The 18,824-nt window shown below is 38.4% G+C and overlaps 1 protein-coding gene across 13 annotated transcripts in view; it reads left to right on the forward strand.

Annotated features, from left to right (window-relative positions):
• Positions 1-18,824, forward strand: part of GPATCH8 (G-patch domain containing 8) — a 101,232-nt gene that overhangs the window by 57,283 nt on the left and 25,125 nt on the right. For all 13 annotated transcript variants that reach the window (XM_058703666.1, XM_058703667.1, XM_058703670.1 and 10 more), the window contains one exon: positions 1,886-1,972. In XM_058703666.1, coding sequence (XP_058559649.1) covers positions 1,886-1,972 — 87 coding nt within the window. The remainder of the gene's footprint in view (positions 1-1,885; positions 1,973-18,824) is intronic.

Below are 18,824 nucleotides of genomic sequence, written 5' to 3' on the forward strand. Positions count from 1 at the left end.
GAGAAACTTAACAGAAACCCATGGAGGAGGGGAAGGAAAAAAAAGAAAAAAAAGAGCTTAGAGTGGGAAAGAGCCAAAGCAATAAGAGACTCTTAAAAACTGAGAGCAAACTGAGGGCTGATGGGGGGTGGGAGGGAGAAGAGGGTGGGTGGTGGGTATTGAGGAGGGCACCTGTTGGGATGAGTACTAGGTGTTGTATGGAAACCAATTTGACAATGTATTTCATATATTAAAAAAAAAAAGAATACATTTATTAGAATGTAGTTTTAATATTTTTCTTTGGTCATTTAAAAATATATTGTACATTCTGGGGTGCCTGGGTGGCTCAGTTGGTCGAATGTCTGACTCTTGATTTCAGCTCAGATCATGATCCCAGAGTCACGGACTCAGCACTGAGCATGGAGCCTGCTTAAAATTCTCAGGGCACCTGGGTGGCTCAGTCTGTTAAACATCTGACTCTTGATTTCAGCTCAGGTCATGATCTCACAGTTACTGAGTTCAAGCCCCGCATCAGGCTCCTTGCTGACGGTGTGGAGCCTGCTTGGGATTCTCTCTCTGCCCCTCCCCACTCACATGTGTGCTTTCTCTCTCAAACTAAGTAAATAAACTTAAAATTTCTCGTGGTACCTGGGTGGCTCAGTTGGTTAAGCGTCCGACTTCAGCTCAGGTCATGGTCTCACAGTTTGTGAGTTTGAACCTACATCAGGCTCCCTGCTGTCAATTCAGAGCCCGCTTTGGATCCTCTGTCTCCCTCTCTCTCTGCCCCTCTCCCGCTTGCACTCTTTCTCTCACACATAAAAATAAACCTTTAAAAAATAAATAGAAATTCTCTCTCCCTCTGCCCCTCTCCCGCACTCATGTGTTCTCTCTAAAATAAAAAGTTAAAATATATATTTTTAAAAATTTTTTAAAAATTGATTTATTTTGAGAGAGAGACAGTGCAGGTGGGGGAGGGACAGAGAGAGAGAGAGAGAGAGAGAGAGAGAGAGAGAGAGAGAGGAAACCCCAAGCAGGCTCTGGACTGGCAGTGCAGAGCCCGACATGGGATTCGAACCCATGAAACCGCGAGGTCGTGACCTGAGCTAAAACCAAGATTCGGATGCTTACCCGACTGAACCACCCAGATGCCCCCCAAAATATATATATATTTTTTTACATTCTCACTTACTGCTGCTTTTGAGGCAGGTAGATGACAGATAATTCCCCTATTTTAACAGAGGCATAAAGAAGTTGGATGTTGCGGTTTTGTTTTGTTTGTTTTTTGTTTTTTTAGAAGAAAGCGCTTGCAAGCAAGGGAGAGGCAGAGGGAGAGGGAGGGAGAGAACCCCAAGCAAGCTCCATGCTCAGCACTGAGCCCTATGCAGGGCTCAATCTCATGTCCCAAGCTGAAATCATGCATTGGATGCCTAACTGACTGAGCCACCCGGGCGCTCCACGAAGCTGAATGTTTTGCCCAGGGTTGTACCACAAGGCAAGATCAGACTTCAAACCCACACCCTGGTGCTCATTTCATTAGCCATTGTTGTTCAACTCTAAAAATGTTTGTTGTGGTAGAAGCTTTGCCCATGTGTACAGCTGTCATCTGTGATACCTTCTTTTCATTGCCTAAAATCTTTTCTCCATTCATTCCTAATTCTTTGGCATTAAACGTTGAAGTAAAGTCTGTTATTATCAAAAATGTGCCTGTTGGGAACCACCAGCACAAAAGGATTAATTAGCTATTTTGCACACATATTTCTTGTGAGGTGACAATAAAGCAAGAGGTGGCTGAGTATAATATGAAGTTTTTAATTTCCATGCAATACTGTAGTTGTACAAATGACTTTTTAATAGTTAATTGGGGGTTCTTTAGGAATGAAGACTAATTATATCTATTTTTGTGAAGCTTGATTATGCTGAAGATGCTACCGAACGGCGCCGTGTCCTAGAAGTAGAAAAAGAAGACACAGAAGAATTGAGACAGAAGTATAAGGTACTTAAATGAAGCCAGTCTTGCATGTTGGGTGCTCACACTGAAAGAGGTACTTGTTTTGGTGAAGAGGATCTCTTTTGATTACAGCATTTATTTGACATTTGGTGATGATTATTAGTAGGCCTCAGGTTTCTGTTACTTGCCTATTTGTTGCCTTTGTAAAAACTATAGAGCTAATACTCTGTTGGGATGATTGCATTTGTATTTGAAAACACAGTGCCTGGTACACAGTAGGTGGTAGTAGCAGTAAAAATTGTTATTTAAGATTCCTTTGGGAACTTGAAAGTATTGCTAAGCCTTTTATTTTTCAGCGGATGAGGTATTTTAAGAATAATAAATAGAGAACTTTAGTATTTTCCTTTTTAAAGGATTAGTTATAGAAAACTGCAGTTTAAACCATATTGTAAGTTAGCTTTCAAATAGACTGGCCAGGGAACATGCCTTTCAAGATGTACTATGCCCAATCTCTACCAAAAAAAATAGGTAAATTTGAAGATAAGAAACAAGTTAAGATTATTGGTCATGATCCTTAAAGTGGGAAGAGGGAAAAAGGATTTATTTTTAAAAATCTGTTCTACCATACAAATATATACAACACAAAAACTGACAACTGTAAGGAGAAATTTTATTTTACCACAATAGTGGGAGATTTTAATGTATCTCCTTCAGTAACTGATTTAAAAAGTAGGAGAAAAATCAACAAAAGACATTTGAAAGATTTGAATAGTACATTAACAAATTTCACCTAATGGTTGGTATAGAACTATGAATCCACAATCACTGAAAATCAAAAATTTTGAAGATATATGGAACATTTATTTAATCAAAATTTTCTACCATAATCTGTGTCATAAAGTATCAATTTTGAAGAATTGAAATCAAGCAAGCCACAAAGCAACCAAGTTTTAAAATAAAAGGTATGATTTAAACAAAACAAAACAAAACCCTGTTATATTTTGAGAAAATTGTTAGTTTCCAGTCAGTGGAAGAAAAATTCACGGTGGTAACTGGAAAATATTTTGAACTGAAATATACAAATACTGTATTTCACAATTTATAGAAGTAGCCTTAAGTAACATATTTTAATTTTTTAAAATTTTTGATGCATTTATTTACATATTGTTATAAATATGTGCTTCATTCACTAATTTACACACTCTTTTTTAATTTTATTTTTTTAGTTTATATCCAAATTAGTTAGCGTATAGTGCAACAATGATTTCAGGAGTAGATTCCTTAGTGCCCCTTACCCGTTTAGCCCATCCCCCCTCCTGTACCCCTTCCAGTAACCCTCTGTTTGTTCTCCATATTTATGAGTCTCTTATGTTTTGTCCCCCTCCCTGTTCTTATATTATTTTTGCTTCCCATCCCTTATGTTCATCTGTTTTGTCTCTTTAAAGTCCTCATATGAGTGAAGTCATATATTTGTCTTTCTGTGACTAATTTCACTTAGCATAATACCCTCCAGTTGCATCCACGTAGTTGCAAATGGCAAGATTTCATTCTTTTTGATTGCCGAGTAATACTCCATTTTGTGTGTGTGTGTGTGTGTGTGTGTGTGTGTGTGTGTGTGTGTGTGTGTGTCTTCTTTATCCACATACCACATCTTCTTTATCCATTCATCCATCGATGGACATTTGGGCTCTTTCCATACTTTGGCTGTTGTTGATAGTGCTGCTTATAAACATTGGGGTGCATGTGTCCCTTCGAAACAGCACACCTGTATCCCTTGGATAAATACCTAGTAGTGCAATTGGTAGGTCATAGGGTAGTTCTCTTTTTACTTTTTTGAGGAACCTCCATACTTTTTCCAGAGTGGCTGCAACAGCTTACATTCCCATTTAATTTTTTTTTAATGTTTATTTATTTTTGAGAGAGAGGGAGTATGTATTTTGAGAGAGAGGGAGGGGCAGAGAGAGAGGGAGACACACAGAATCCGAAGCAGATTCCAGACTCTGAGCTGCAGCACAGAGCCCGATGCGGGGCTTGAACTCATGAACCATGAGATCATGACCTGAGCTAAAGTCGGACACTTAATCAACTGAGCCACCCAGGTGCCCCCCTCAAGTAATATATTTGATAGCAAATATATATCCTTAAATGCTGTGTTAGAGAAAGCAAGAAATGAAGTAAATATTTCTCTCAGGAAGTTAGAGAAAGAATAGCAAAGTAAACACAAAGAAATAATAAGAGATTAAGAAAACAAAAATGAAGCATAAAACAAAGCCAAAAGTTAGCTGTTTGATGTACTTGTGATATTAAGAAAGAAAAGAACTTAGAAAACCAGTATCCATAATGAAAACAGACATTATTGCAGATGTAGTAGGCAGCACTAAAAGATAAAAATATTATGAATAACTTTATTCCATTGAATGCAAAAATAAGATTTAAATGGACAAATTCCTAAGAAATAGAACTTGCTGAAGTATACTAAAAAAAAAAGAAAAAAAAAAAAAGAAAACTCAGTAGTTCTGTACCTATTATATAAATTGAATCTGTAGTAAAAAAGTCTTTCCAGAAAGCCCAATTAACTTCACTTAGTGAATTCTGTCAAAATTCATATAGGAAGTCACTTCAGTCTTAACCAATAATTTCTAATCTTCCAGAGAATTGAAAATGAAGAAAAAACTCCCCGCTCATTTAGTGAGAGTCTAGTACCACCTTGATGCTAAATCCTGACAAGGATACTTACATGATATTCTGATTTATAATACAGATGCAAATCTTAAAACACGAGCAATTACCGAACCAATTTAGGATGTATCAGTTATGCCAGGAATGCAAAATTGATTTAATGTTAGAAATATAGTCAACCACATTAAGAGATTAAAGGGAAAAAACTATATGATCATCTCAATAAATGTAAAAAAAAAAAAAAAGCAGTATATAACATTCTTCATTCATGCATGGTGAAAAGTCTTGTCCAAATTGATAAGAAAGAACCTTCCTTAACCAGGTAGAATGCTTACAAAAACCATATAGGAAACATTATACAGTCTTTAATTGGAGGTCTCAAAATGTTAATACCTGACCTAGGTGTTCCTGCTGTGAGTAGAAAGTGTAAATCCTTTAGGTCCACCAGTGAACTGGTCTGAAATTCCAATCTCTTAATTTGTTTATATCCTGATAGATGGCGAGTTTCTTGATGCGTTTAAGAGACAGCAGGTAATGATAATAGTGAAATTTTTTTAGTTCCTGTTTCAAGGATGAAGACAGCTTTCTTTTTTTTTAAATTCTTACTTATTACTATTTTTTTTCTTAATGTTTGTTTTTTGAAGGAGAGTTCACACGAGGGAGGGGCACAGAGAGAGGGGAGACACAGCATCTGAAAAGGCTCTAGGCTCTGAGCTGTCAGCACAAAGCCCGATGCAGGGCTCGAACTCATGAAACATGAGATCATGACCTGAGCCGAAGTTGGACGCTTAACCAACTAAGCCACCCAGGCGCCCATATTTATTTATTTTTTTAAGTAATCTTTACACTCCACATGGGGCTTGAACTCCCAACCCCAAGATCAAGAGTTGCATGCTCTATGTTGGGTTCATGGGACAGTGCATACACTGGTGCTATTACTAATATGTTCTCTGCTTTTCTATATGTTTGAAGCATCTTATAATTAAAAACTAAAAATAAATAGATAAAAAGAATCAACATACATGGAATAAAAAAAAAATTGCATGTTCTATCAGCTGAGCCAGCCAGGTGCCCCATGCAGAGAACTCTTCCTATTTCTGAACTTTTCGCAGGGAGAGCTTAATTAGCCTCTTACCATCAAGGTCCTGAGGCCTAATCTTCAAGCATCTAGGGATTTCTCTGTCTTGTTGAGCTCAGCTCTATGTTAAATTTTTTGTGTTTTGGGGTGTCTGGCTGGCTCAGTCGGTTAAGCGTCCTACTTTTGGATCTTGACTCAGTTCTTGATCTCAGGGTCAGAAGTTCATGCCATGCATTGGGCTCCAAACTGGGCATAAAGCCTACTTACAAGGGGGACGCCTGGGTGGCTCAGTCAGTTAAGCGTCCGACTTCAGCTCCAGGTCATGATCTCGCGGTCCGTGAGTTTGAGCCCCGCGTCGGGCTCTGTGCTGACCGCTCGGAGCCTGGAGCCTGTTTCGGATTCTGTGTCTCCCTCTCTCTGTCTCTCTCTGTCTCAAAAATAAATAAACGTTAAAAAAAAAATTTTTAAAGCCTACTTAAAACGAATGAATGAATGAATAATTTTTTAATGTTTTGTTTTATCCAGAATTACAACATGGTGAAATCATCTTCATTCCCTTCCTTTTTTCCTTTCGTAGTCTCTTATCCCTACCCTTTTCTTTATGCACTAGTCAACCCTTTTGGACTGGCTTTAGCACTTTTCACTGAACCACTTTATTCAAGGCCACAAAACACCTGTTTTTGCTAAGTCCAGTAGGCTTTTTCAAACTTGTATTACATATTTTTTTAAAAAAATTTTAATATTTATTTTTGAGAGAGAGGGGTGCAGAATGGGAGCAGGGGAGGAGCAGAGAGGGAGACAGAGAATCTGAAACAGGCTCCAGGCTGTCAGCACAGAGCCTGACACAGGGCTCAAACCCATGAACCATGAGATCATGACCTGAACCAAAGTCGGACACTTAACCAACTGAGCCACCCAGATGCCCCCAAAACTTGTATTCCATTTTGTTTCTTGGCAGCATTCAATACAATTGACCATTTTTTCCTCTTTAAAGCCTTTTCTTTTCTCTTGTTTTTGAAGATTTTATACTTTCCTAGATTCCTCCTTCCTATCTCCTTTACTGCTTCTATATAGATTCCTTTTTGGTCCCTTCTTTTCTGCCTGAACTTTAGATGTTAGAGTTCTTCATATTCAGACCTGGGCACTCTTTTTTCTTTCTAACACCGTCCGTAGGCATTGAATGGTTATGATGTTATGTTTCATTATCTTTCATTTGGTTCTTTTTTCATCCTTTAGGTTCTTTTTTATCTTTAGGTGTTAGCTTAGAAATCTTCCCTCATCACCCAATTTAAATAAATCCTCCACTCTACCTCATTCTCTTGTAACACTCTCTTTTATCATTTATAATTATAAAATTTTGTTTGTTCACTTTCTTATAGTCTGTCTACAGTACTGGGCAGAAGGGGCCTTGAGGAGAGAGACTGTGTCTATTTGCCCGTTTATATACTGTATTCAACATAATGCCTGACACATAAGTAGTCAGTAAATACGAGTTGAATAAATAATTTCTTTGAAATAAGGGGAAAGGCCAGATTTATTTGGTATACTGTCCGAAATAGAAATATTCTAGGGGTGCCTGGGTGGTCAGTACATTAAGTGTCTGACTCTTGGTTTTGGCTCAGGTCATGATCTCACAGTTTCATGACTTCAAGCCCCACATCAGGCTGTGCTGGCAGCAAAGAGCCTCCTTGGGATTCTCCTTTCTCCCTCTCTCTCTGTCCCGCCCCAACTTGCACTGTCTCTGTCTCAAAATAAAGAAACTTAAAAAAAAAAGAAATATTCTAAAGAATACATTTTATGTATTGTTTTCAAGTAGAAGTCTTAGGCAGATGTATCTGATGGGAAGATCATATGTCTGAACCCTGGGGTTTTTTTGTCTTTTGGTTTTTTTTTTTTTAAGTTTATTTATTTATTTTGAGAGAGGGAGAGCATGTGTTCGTGCACACGGGGAACGGGCAGAGAGAGAGGAAGAGAATCTCAAGCAGGCTCCTCACTGTGAGTGCAGAGCCCGACATGGGGACATGGGGCTCGAATTTACAAACCCTGAGATCATGACCTGAGCCAAAGTCAGATGCGCAACCAACTGAGCCACCCAGGTACCCCTGAACCCTGGTTTTAAGGGAGGTTGAGAAAGTGAGTTTTCTGATTTCTATCTTGGGAAAACCAGCACTGATAAAGAAGGCTATCCACAAGTTGCTTAATAGCCAGACAACATGAAACTACCCAGGCTGCTTAGTAGAAATGATGCTGAATGATTGAATATGGCAAAAATTACAGTGTGCTGTATGTTCACTTTGTAGTTTTAATAAATTTATCCAAACTAGTTCAATACTGACATTCCACAAAATACAGCAACCTTTTCTTGTTTACTGATTAAGTAGCTTATGTGAGAAATGGTAGATGATAGAACTGCCTTAAAAATGTATCCAGAAGATACGAAACTGAATAGGAGGCCAATGTCCGAAGGCTTTGAAATGAGACTTATCTTTAGATCTATTAACTAGAGGAGCTACTAATTGTGAGACTAATATATCTACCCTTGCTGTAAAAGGCTAACAAGTAATCATTTGTCTTTTTTTAAATTTTATTTATTTTAGAGAGAGAGTGAGCGGGAGAGAGGGGCAGAGGGAGAGACAGAATCCCAACCAGGCTCCACTTTCAGTGCAGAGCCTGATAGAGGGTTCAATCCCATGACCGTGGGATTATGACCTGAGATGAAATAGAATCAGATGCTCAACTGAGTGAGCCCCCCAGATGCACCAGTAGTCATTTATCATTCCTTATCTATTATATATTCTTAAAGTAAGCTAGAGAAAAGAAAATATTAAAATCATAAGAAAGAGAACACAGGTGGCTCAGCCAGTTAAGTGTCCAACTTGGGCTCAGGTCATGATCTCATGGCTTGTGAGTTTGAGCCCCATGTCGGGCTTTGTGCTGACAGCTCAGAACTTGGAGCCTGCTTCGGATTCTGTGTCTCCCTCTCTCTCTGTCCCTCCCCTGCTCACTCTGTGTGTGTGTGTCTCTCTCTCTCTCAAAAATAAATAAACATTAAAAAAAATTTTTTTAAAGAAAGAGAAGATACATTTACTGTACTGTATCGGTACTATGAGTTGATGTTATCTGTTTACAAGATGAATAATCTGTCAGTACCTACCTCAATATTGTCTTATATGACACAAAATGTTGTAGCCGTTGTACTTATTATTAATACTGTAATCAAAAATAAAAAAGGTAGAGGAGCCTCGGTGGCTCAGTTGGTTAAGCATCTGACTCTTGATTTTCGCTCAGGTCATGATCTCATGGTTCATTAGCTCAAGCCCCACATTGGGCTCTGTGTTGACAGCACGGAGCCTGCTTTAGATTCTCTCTCTCCTCTTCCTCTGTCTCTGCCCTGCTCTGCTCACACTCTTGCTCTCTCTCAAAAATAAGCAAACATTTAAAAAATGAAAAGCTAACACGAAAAAGAAATTATAAGGATTCATGTATTGATAATGAAGAAGCAGTAGTATGATTGCTTTATGGTGACCTAATCAGTGCAGTTACTTCACAGTAGCCTAGACTATACACTAATGAATGCTTATAAAATTTTTATGGCATACCACATGTTCATAATACATTACTGAAACATTGTTACATTAAAATATATATCTATATATCTGCATAGATATATAGATATTTCCCTGAGTTGATAGCTTGATTCTCAGCTTCTCCAGTTGTAAGAGAGCCATACAGTACATAATATAATTCTTTGAAAGCAAAGTTATAAAATAGTTAAGAAAACCAACACATTATTACTTTCCATCAAGTGTTACTTACCTTATTCCTAAGTAAGGATAGGCTATCCACTTCCATACAGTCTTGCACAGGATGTCCTACATTATGAGTACTTGGGAAATGATGATGACATAAAAACATCTCTCAGAATTCTTGTCATATAGTTACTAGATTTTCACACAAAGACAGTAACACACATACACAGCAGATAAGTTAACTATATGGCATGATGATTATATTACTGGTCATTAAGTGGAAGTGGATTATGATAAAGGTTTTCTTCATCTTCACATTGAGAAGGCTGAGGAGGAAGAAGAGGGGTTGGTCTTGTATCAAGGGTAGAAGGAGGTAGAAGGGGAGGTAGGAGAAGCTGGCACACTTAGTATAACTTTATGGAAATACGTCATTATTTCTGTCTTATTTATTTATTTATTTATTTATTTATTTATTTATTTATTTATTTATTTTGCTTTTTCATTTTCAAAAAAATGTTTCTATTCATTGTCTTCCGCCATTTGCTTTAATTTCAGTGCTCGTGTCCTAGATGGGTCCATGTGGTAAAAGAAGCCAAAAGCAGTCTTGAATAATCAGAACCCTTCTTCCAGATGGATTACTGCCAACTTGTTCTCTGGCACTGCTGCTTCTACATTTTCTTCTCTGTTGTCTGGCTCTGGCGTGGAAGCAGTTGTCTCCATTGAGTTGTCTTCTGTTAATCCCTCTGTTAGCTCTTGAATTTCTTCAAGATCCATATATTGCACCCTTCCCCACCACCATCACTTCCCCTCCCCCCATTTACTATTTCTTCTGTGATTTCTGTGATTGGCTCTATTATAAATTCTGTGAAATCATGCACAACATCTGGACACAGTTTTCTCCGGCAGGAATTTATTATTTGGAAATGTTATGGCTTTCACGGCTTTTTCTGTAACAACAATGGCATCTTCAGTGGTGTAATCCTCCCAGACTTTCATATTCTCTCTTTTGGGGTTCTCTTTCATAGTGTTCACAATCCTTTCTGTAGTGTACTGTGTATAATAACCCCGTGATCTAGAGGCTGAATTAAAGACCTTGTGTTTGGGGGCAGAAAGACTACTTCAGTGCCTTTGCTGAATTCACCAGGTTCTGGGTGGCTGAGGGATTGTCCAGTATCAGAAGAACTTTAAAAGGCAGTCTGTACTGGCAAGTACTTCCTGACTTCAGGGACAAAGCACTGATGGAAGCAATCCAGAAAAAGCATTCTTCTTGTCCAAGCCTTCTTGTACAACCAAAAGACGGATAGCTGGTGTTTATTTTTTCACTTTAAGGCGAGGGGTTGGGGTAGGGGTGGAGGTGGAAGTTAGCTTTATAGGTAAGGGCAGTCCTGATCATAAACCCAACTGTATTTGCATAAAACAGTAGTGTTAGCCTCTCCCCTCCTGCCTTAAATCCTGGTGTCTGCTTCTCTTTCTTGCTAATAAATGTCATGTGTGGCATCCCATCCCCAGAGTAGGACACTTTTATCTGCATTAAAAACTTGTTCAGACAGATAACCTTTTTTTCCTCAGGGATTTTCTTAATGGCATCTGGGAACTTGTCTGCTGCATCCTGGTTGGAAGAAGCTGCTTTTCCTGTTATCTTGATAGGTTTTGGCCAGACCTCTTTATAAAATTATCCAGCCATCTTTTGCCTGCATTAAATTCTCTAGCTTTAGATCCTTCACCTTTTGCTTTAAGTTGTCATATAATCACTTCACTGTTTTTTAACCGTATCAGAGTCCGTATGTATTCCTTTCTTATAGCAATCCTAAACACACAAAAGCTTCCTTTTCAATACGAGATTGAAAGGTTTTGCACAAAAAGTGCAAGGTTTTTGCACCGGCTAATTCAGCTGCAGTGGCAGCTTCACAGGTTTCCTCTTTTCTTTTCTTTTCTTTTCTTTTCTTCTCTTCTCTTCTCTTCTCTTCTCTTCTCTTCTCTTCTCTTCTCTTCTCTTCTCTTCTCTTCTCTTTTCTTTTCTTTCTTTTCTTTTCTTTTCTTTTCAATGGTCCTGACATTGGATTCATTTATCTTCAAATGTCAGGCAACCACTGTTGCTGATGTAAATCTATGGTATTTATCTAGCAGTTCACCTTTTTCTTGTAATGTCATGACTTTTTGCTGCTTGTGAGCATTTACAGCATCACTAGTGGCACTTTGTGTGGGTCCTGTGGTGTCATTCAAGGTTTACAGTATTGCACTAAACATGATGAAAAATACACAAGAACTAGGAGAGATCACTTTTCACTGCAGTACCCAATTTGCTAGAGAGATGAACTGCTCATGCAGAGGTGATTAACATCACACAGCATTTTAAGTGGATATTCTCAACACTTGAGCTCACCCCAGCAGCAACAGGAGATAACTGTGAAATTATTACAGTAGTACAGCATGTACTGTAGTTCTTTATGCAGTTATGATTTAATACATCATCTTTACATTTGTCCACATTTCTCTCTGCCAGTGGTACCATTTAAGGTCTGTAAGTGTGTACATAAGTTTTAATAAATTTTAACTTTTTGTAATAGGTTTGCATGTGTTTTATGGTAATAAATGATAAACTAGTATCTACAAGTGTTTTATGCATTAATGACACACTGTTTTTTTCTTTTTTCTTTTTTCTTTTTTTCTTTTTTTCTTGTTGGTATTTTTTAGACTATGTGGTTTATCTGCAAATTTTTTCAAATTGTTGCAGATCTCCAAAAACTTTCCAATATATTTATTGGAAAAAATCCTCATGTACGTGGACCCATGCAGTTCAAATTCATTCAAAGATCAACTGTACTCAGCTTGTTTTGAGATGTCTTTTGATGTCTAGCTTTTAAATGGAACTGCTGAGGCAAATTGGACCACCTTTTTGGGTCAGTCCCACAGTTTTGAGCCAAAACCTCATTAAGACCAGTGGATAACCAACATGTCTGTGTTGGCTTTTCAGATTAGCAGTGCAGCTTATTTGGAGAATAGCCTCTTAATATTTAATTCCATAACTGGCCACAGTCTCAAGTAATGCTTTTGCCTTAAAGTCTAAAAAAAAAGATGGGGCGCCTGGCTGGCTCAGTGAGTAGAGCATGTGACTCTTGATCTTGGGGTCATGAGTTCAAGCCCCACATTGCTTGTAGAGATTACTTAGAAGAAAAAAAGTTAATTAAGTTGAGTATTGATATAGTTGCTCCAGCTTTATTTCGGCTAGTATTTGCCCGACATACATCTTTTTCTGTCCTTTAACTTCCAACTTTCTGAGTTGTTTCTTGAGTTTGGGGATATCTCTTGTGATCAACATGTAGTTGGATTTTGTTTTTCTGGTGATTTTTTTTTTTTTTAGTACATGTACATTTCTTTTTTCTTTTTCTTTTCTTTCTTTCTTTCTTTCTTTCTTTCTTTCTTTCTTTCTTTCTTTCTTTTTTTTTTTTTTAATGTTTATGTATTTATTTTGAGAGAGGGAGAGAGAGAATCCCAAGCAGGCTTGATGCTGTCAGTATGGAACCTGACATGGGGCTTGAACTCAACAAAACCATGAGATCATGACCTGAGCCAAGATGAAGAGTTGGACGCCTAACCAACTGAGCCACCCAGGGGTCCCAGTACCTTTACATTTCTTGTGATTTCTTATCTGCCTTTTTACTTTATATTTTGCTGATTTTTCTGTCCTGTCTTACCTTTATAAAATTGAAGTTTTCTTTTTTTCCCTTCACTATTTCTGTTCTTCTAATAATTACCCTTGGGAGTTTAAATTATGCTTAATTTAACAAAGTCTAAAGTTAACTCCATCGCATTAGAAGGACTCGAGAACATTTAAACTTTGAATGCCCTCTTCTGTTACATTTGGCTATATCAGCTAGCATTTTGCTTTTTATCCTTTTTCAGTCCTGCAAACTAGGTATTGTTTTTGTTATTATGTGTATACGTGTGTGTGTATATATATGTATATATATGTATATATTTATATAATTTTTGTAATATTTTTTTGTTTTTGTTATGTATTTGTGTGTGTGTGTGTGTGTATCATATATTTTTATTGCTTACCATTTACTTTCAGTATTTCAGACCTTTTTACTGGCATCATTTTCCTTTTTCCCTAAAGTATATTCTTAAGGAAACAGTGACATTCAGGTCCACAGTTAGAAACATGTTTAATACAGGGCTGCCTGGGTGGCTTGGTTGGTTGAGTGTCTGACTCTTGATTTTGGCTCAGGTCATGATCACAGGGTCATGGAATTGAACCCCGCTTCGGGCTCTACACTCAGGGTGGAGCCTGCTTAAGATATTCTCTCTCACCCCACTAAAAAGGAGAACTATAGACCAATTTCCCTGATGAACATGCATGCAAAAATCCTCAACAAGATATTAGCCAACCGGATCCAACAATACATTAAAAAAATTATTCACCACAACCAAGTGGGATTTATACCTAGGATGCAGGGCTGGTTCAATATCCGCAAAATAATCAACGTGATTCATCACATCCAATAAAAGAAAGGACAAAAACCATATGATCCTCTCAATAGATGTAGAGAAAGCATTTGACAAAATACAGCATCCTTTCTTGATAAAAACCCTCAAGAAAGTAGGGATAGAAGGATCATACCTCGAGATCATAAAAGCCGTATATGAACGACCCAACGCTAATATCCTCAATGGGGAAAAACTGACAGCTTTCCCCCTATGGTCAGGAACAAGACAGGGATGTCCACTCTTGCCACTGTTATTCAACATAGTATTCGAAGTCTTAGCCTCTGCAACCAGACAACACAAAGAAATGAAAGGCATCCAAATCGGCCAGAAGAAGGTCAAACTTCCACTCTTTGCAGATGACATGATACTCTATATGGAAAACCCAAAAGATTCCACCAAAAAACTGCTAGAACTGATTCATGAATTCAGCAAAGTTGCAGGATATACAATCAATGCACAGAAATGAGTTGCATTCCTATTCACCAACAATGAAGCAACAGAAAGAGAAATCAAGGAATCAATCCCATTTACAGTTGCACCCAAAACCATAAAATACCTAGGAATAAATCTAACCAAAGAGGTAGAAAGTCTATACACTGAAAACTATAGAAAGCTTCTGAAAGAAATTGAAGAAGACACAAAAAAATGGGAAAAGATTCCATGCTCCTGGATAGGAAGAACAAATATTGTTAGAATGTCGATAGTACCCAAAGCAATCTACATACTCAATGCAATCCCTACCTATCAAAATAACACCAGCAGTCTTCACAGAGCTAGAACAATCCTAAGATTTGTGTGGAACCAGAAAAGACCCTAAATAGCCAAAGCAATCTTGAAAAAGAAAACCAAAGCAGGAGGCATCACAATCCCAGACTTCAAGCTATACTACAAAGCTGGAATCATCAAGACAGTATGGTACTGGCACAAGAACAGACACTCAGATCAATGAACAGAGGAGAGAACCCAGAAATGGACCCACAAACGTATGGCCAACTAATCTTTGATAAGGCAGGAAAGAATATCCAATGAAATAAAGACAGTCTCTTCAGCAAGTGGTGCTGGGAAAACTGGACAGCGACATGAAGAAGAATGAACCTGGACCACTTTCTTACACCATACACAAAAATAAACTCAAAATGGATGAAAGACCTAAATGTAAGACAGGAAGCCATTAGGATCCTCAAGGAGAAAGCGGGCAAAAAACTCTTTGATCTTGGCCGCAGCAACTTCTTACTTGACACGTCTCTGGAGGCAAGGGAAACAAAAGCAAAAATGAACTACTAGGACATCATCAGAATAAAAAGCTTCTGCACAGCGAAGGAAACAATCAGCAAAACTAAAAGGCAACCGACAGAATGGGAGAAGATATTTGTAAATGACATATCAGATAAAGGGTTAGTACCCAAAATCTACAAAGAACTTACCAAACTCAACCCCCAAAAAACAAATAATCCACAGAAGAAATGGACAAAAGACATGAATAGACACTTCTCCAAAGAAGACATCCAGATGGCCAACTGACACATGAAACAATGCTTAACATCACTCATCACGGAAATGCATATCAAAACCCCAATGAGATACCACCTTACACCTGTCAGAATGGCTAACATTAACATTAACAACTCAGGCCACAACAGATGTTGGCGAGGATGCAGAGAAAGAGAATCTCTTTTGCATTGTTGGTGAGAATGCAAGCTGGTCCAGCCACTCTGGAAAACAGTATGGAGGTTCCTCAAAATAAAAATAGAACTACCCTACGACCCAGCAATTGCACTACTAGGTATTTATCCAAGGTATACAGGTGTGCTGTTTCAAAGGGACACATGCACCCCCATGTTTATAGCAGCACTATTAACAATAGCCAAAGTATGGAAAGAGCCCAAGTGTCCATCGATGGATGAATGGATAAAGATGTGGTATACATATACAATGGAGTATTACTCAGCAATCAAAAAGAATGAAATCTTGCCATTTGCAACTACGTGGATGGAACTGGAGATAGTATTCTAAGCGAAATTAGAGAAAGACAAATATATGACTTCACTCATATGAGGACTTGAAGAGACAAAACAGATGAATATAAGGGAAGGGAAACAAAAATAATATAAAAACACGGAGGGGGACAAAACAGAAGAGACTCCTAAATATGGAGAACAAACAGAGAGTTACTGGAGGGGATGTGGGAGGGGGAGTGGGCTAAATAGGTAAGGGGCATTAAGGAATCAACTACTGAAATCATTGTTGCACTATATGCTAACTAATTTGGATGTAAATTTTAAAAAATAAAGTTAAAAAATTCTCTCACTCCTTGTCCCCCCACTGTGACTCTTCCCTGCTCATGCTGTCTCCCTCTCTCAAAAATTAAATATGTTTAATACTGCAACCACTTACAACTGAAACAAAAGTTTTACAAGACAGAATTTACCCTTATATGAACTATATTCTGTATTTTTCTGGTTTTGGGTTTGTTTTTTTTTTCCTTTTCTGTGCCTGCTATAAATTACTAAACTAATGTCATGAGTTACTGGTGAATTACAATCTATGATTTCAGAAATACTGCTTTATTAGGAAGGTTTTTTTTTTATTTAAAAAAAATCTTTTTATTCATTTTTGAGAGAGAGAGACAGGAGTGTGAGTAGGGGAGGAACAGAGAGAGAGGGAGACACAGAATCCGAAGCAGGTTCCAGGCTCTGAGCTGTCAGCACAGAGCCTGATGCAGGGCTCAAACTTGTGAACTGCGAGATCATGACCTGAGCTGAAGTCGGATGCCCAACTGACTGAGCCACCCAGGTGCCCCTAGGAAGGTTCTTTTTAATGAATCTCTTGGTGGTAAAACTTTTTTATCTGGAAATGCCTTAATTTAATCACTTCTGAAAAATAGGTCATTTGGTATACATGTGACATGTATTTTCTCTAAGCACACTGTCTTCAACTTTACATTGCTTTTGAGTCTGCTGTCAGTCTGATTGTGGATAATCTTTAAGTTTTTTCTGGGTATCTTAGGATTTGATGGTCTTTAGTCCTTTTGTAGTTTCATTGCAGTGTATCTAGGTGCACATTTTTATTTAGCCTGTGTGGTATACTTTGTGCTTCCTGTATCTGTGGAGTTATGTCTTTAACTAGTTTGGAAAAATTCTCAGCCTTTATATCTTCAAATATTTTTCTCTCATCTATGCTATCCTGTTTTTCTGGGATTCCACTTGTACATGTGTAAATACTGTATACTCTGTGGCTTCTAAACCTCTCGCATATTATCTGTCTCTGTACCTCATTCCAAGTAATTTCAAACTGACGTCTACCTCTTTTATTTTACCACATCTTTTTTTTTTTAATTTTTTTTTTTAACGTTTATTTATTTTTGAGACAGAGAGAAACAGAGCATGAACAGGGGAGGGGCAGAGACAGAGGGAGACACAGACTCGGAAGCAGGCTCCAGGCTCTGAGCCATCAGCCCAGACCCCAACGCGGGGCTCGAACTCACGGACCGCGAGATCGTGACCTGAGCTGAAGTCGGACGCTTAACCGACTGAGCCACCCAGGCGCCCCTACTACATCTTTTTTAAATTGACATATAAATTGAATACTATAAAATTCATCTTTTTAAAGTGGCTTTTAGTGTATTCCATAAGCTTGTACAACCATTGCTACAATCTAATTCCAGAACATTTTCACTTCCGTACTGCATCTTTTTTGAGGTGTGTCTGGCCTATTTTTTTCATCCATCCTCTAGGTAGCTGATGAATTTTTTCGTTTATTTTTTACGGTTCTTATTTGGTTCTTTCTGCAGTCTGCCTAGGTTTTTTTGTTTTGTTTTGTTTTAAGTAGGCTTCATGCCCAACATGGGGCATGAACTCACTACCCTGAGATCAAGTCACATGCTCTACCGACTGAACTCACAAAACTGCGAGATCAGGACCTGAGCAGAAACCAGGAGTCAGATGTTTAACCTACTGAGCCACCTAGGTGCCCCACTGAGAGGATTTTTTTTTCCCTCTGCCAAGATGCAGAGGTCTTAAGTACTCTCCAGCCCACTCACAGGTTCTTTCATTTATTAATGAGGCTTCTGTGATCTAGCTCCCCCATCTTGCTCAAACCCCAAGTTCCTGTGTCACTACCCACATGTCCTAAGGAGAGCCTTTGCCCATCACAGCCTGATACCAATTTCAGTTATTTGATGTTTTATTTTCTATTGCCTCTTTTTTTTTAACTTTTTTTTTTTTTTTTTTTACATTTATTTATTTTTGAGAGAGAGAGAGAGACAGAACATGACCAGGGGAGGGGCAGAGAGAGAGGGAAACACAGAATCCAAAGCAGGCTCCAGGCTCCGAGCTGTCAGCACAGAGCCTGATGCGGGGTTTGAACTCACAAACTGCGAGATCATGACCTGAGCCGAAGTTGGACGCTTAACCGACTAAGCCACCCAGCCGCCCCTCTGTTGCCTCTTTTGAGGATATTTCTATGGTTCCTTACACTGCAGTACAAATTGTGTTTTTTATTTCTGGTTGTTTGGGGGGTTTTTTAGCCAGGGGTAGGAGTAGGGGATGCCACCATATGCTAAAAGGCAAAGTAAAATTAAACTCTTTTTGGGGGTGTCTGGGTGGTTCAGTTGGTTAAGCATCCCACTTCATCTTAGGTCATGATCTTGAAGTTCATGGGTTCGAGCCCCGTGTTGACTCTGCTGACAGCTCAGAGCCTGGAGCCTGCTTCAGATTCTGTGTCTCCCTCTCTCTCTGCTCCTGCCCTGCTGTGCTCTCTCTCTCTCAAAAAATAAACATTCAAAAAATTTTGTTTGTTTCTCATTTCTGGTTGCTTGGGGTTGTTTTTGTTTTTGTTTTTGTTTTTGTTTTTAGCCAGAGGTAGGAGTAGGGGATGCCACCATAATGCCAAAAGGCAAAGT

Source organism: Neofelis nebulosa, chromosome 16, assembly GCF_028018385.1.
Source record: "Neofelis nebulosa isolate mNeoNeb1 chromosome 16, mNeoNeb1.pri, whole genome shotgun sequence".
In the NCBI taxonomy this organism is placed as follows: Eukaryota; Metazoa; Chordata; class Mammalia; order Carnivora; family Felidae; genus Neofelis; species Neofelis nebulosa.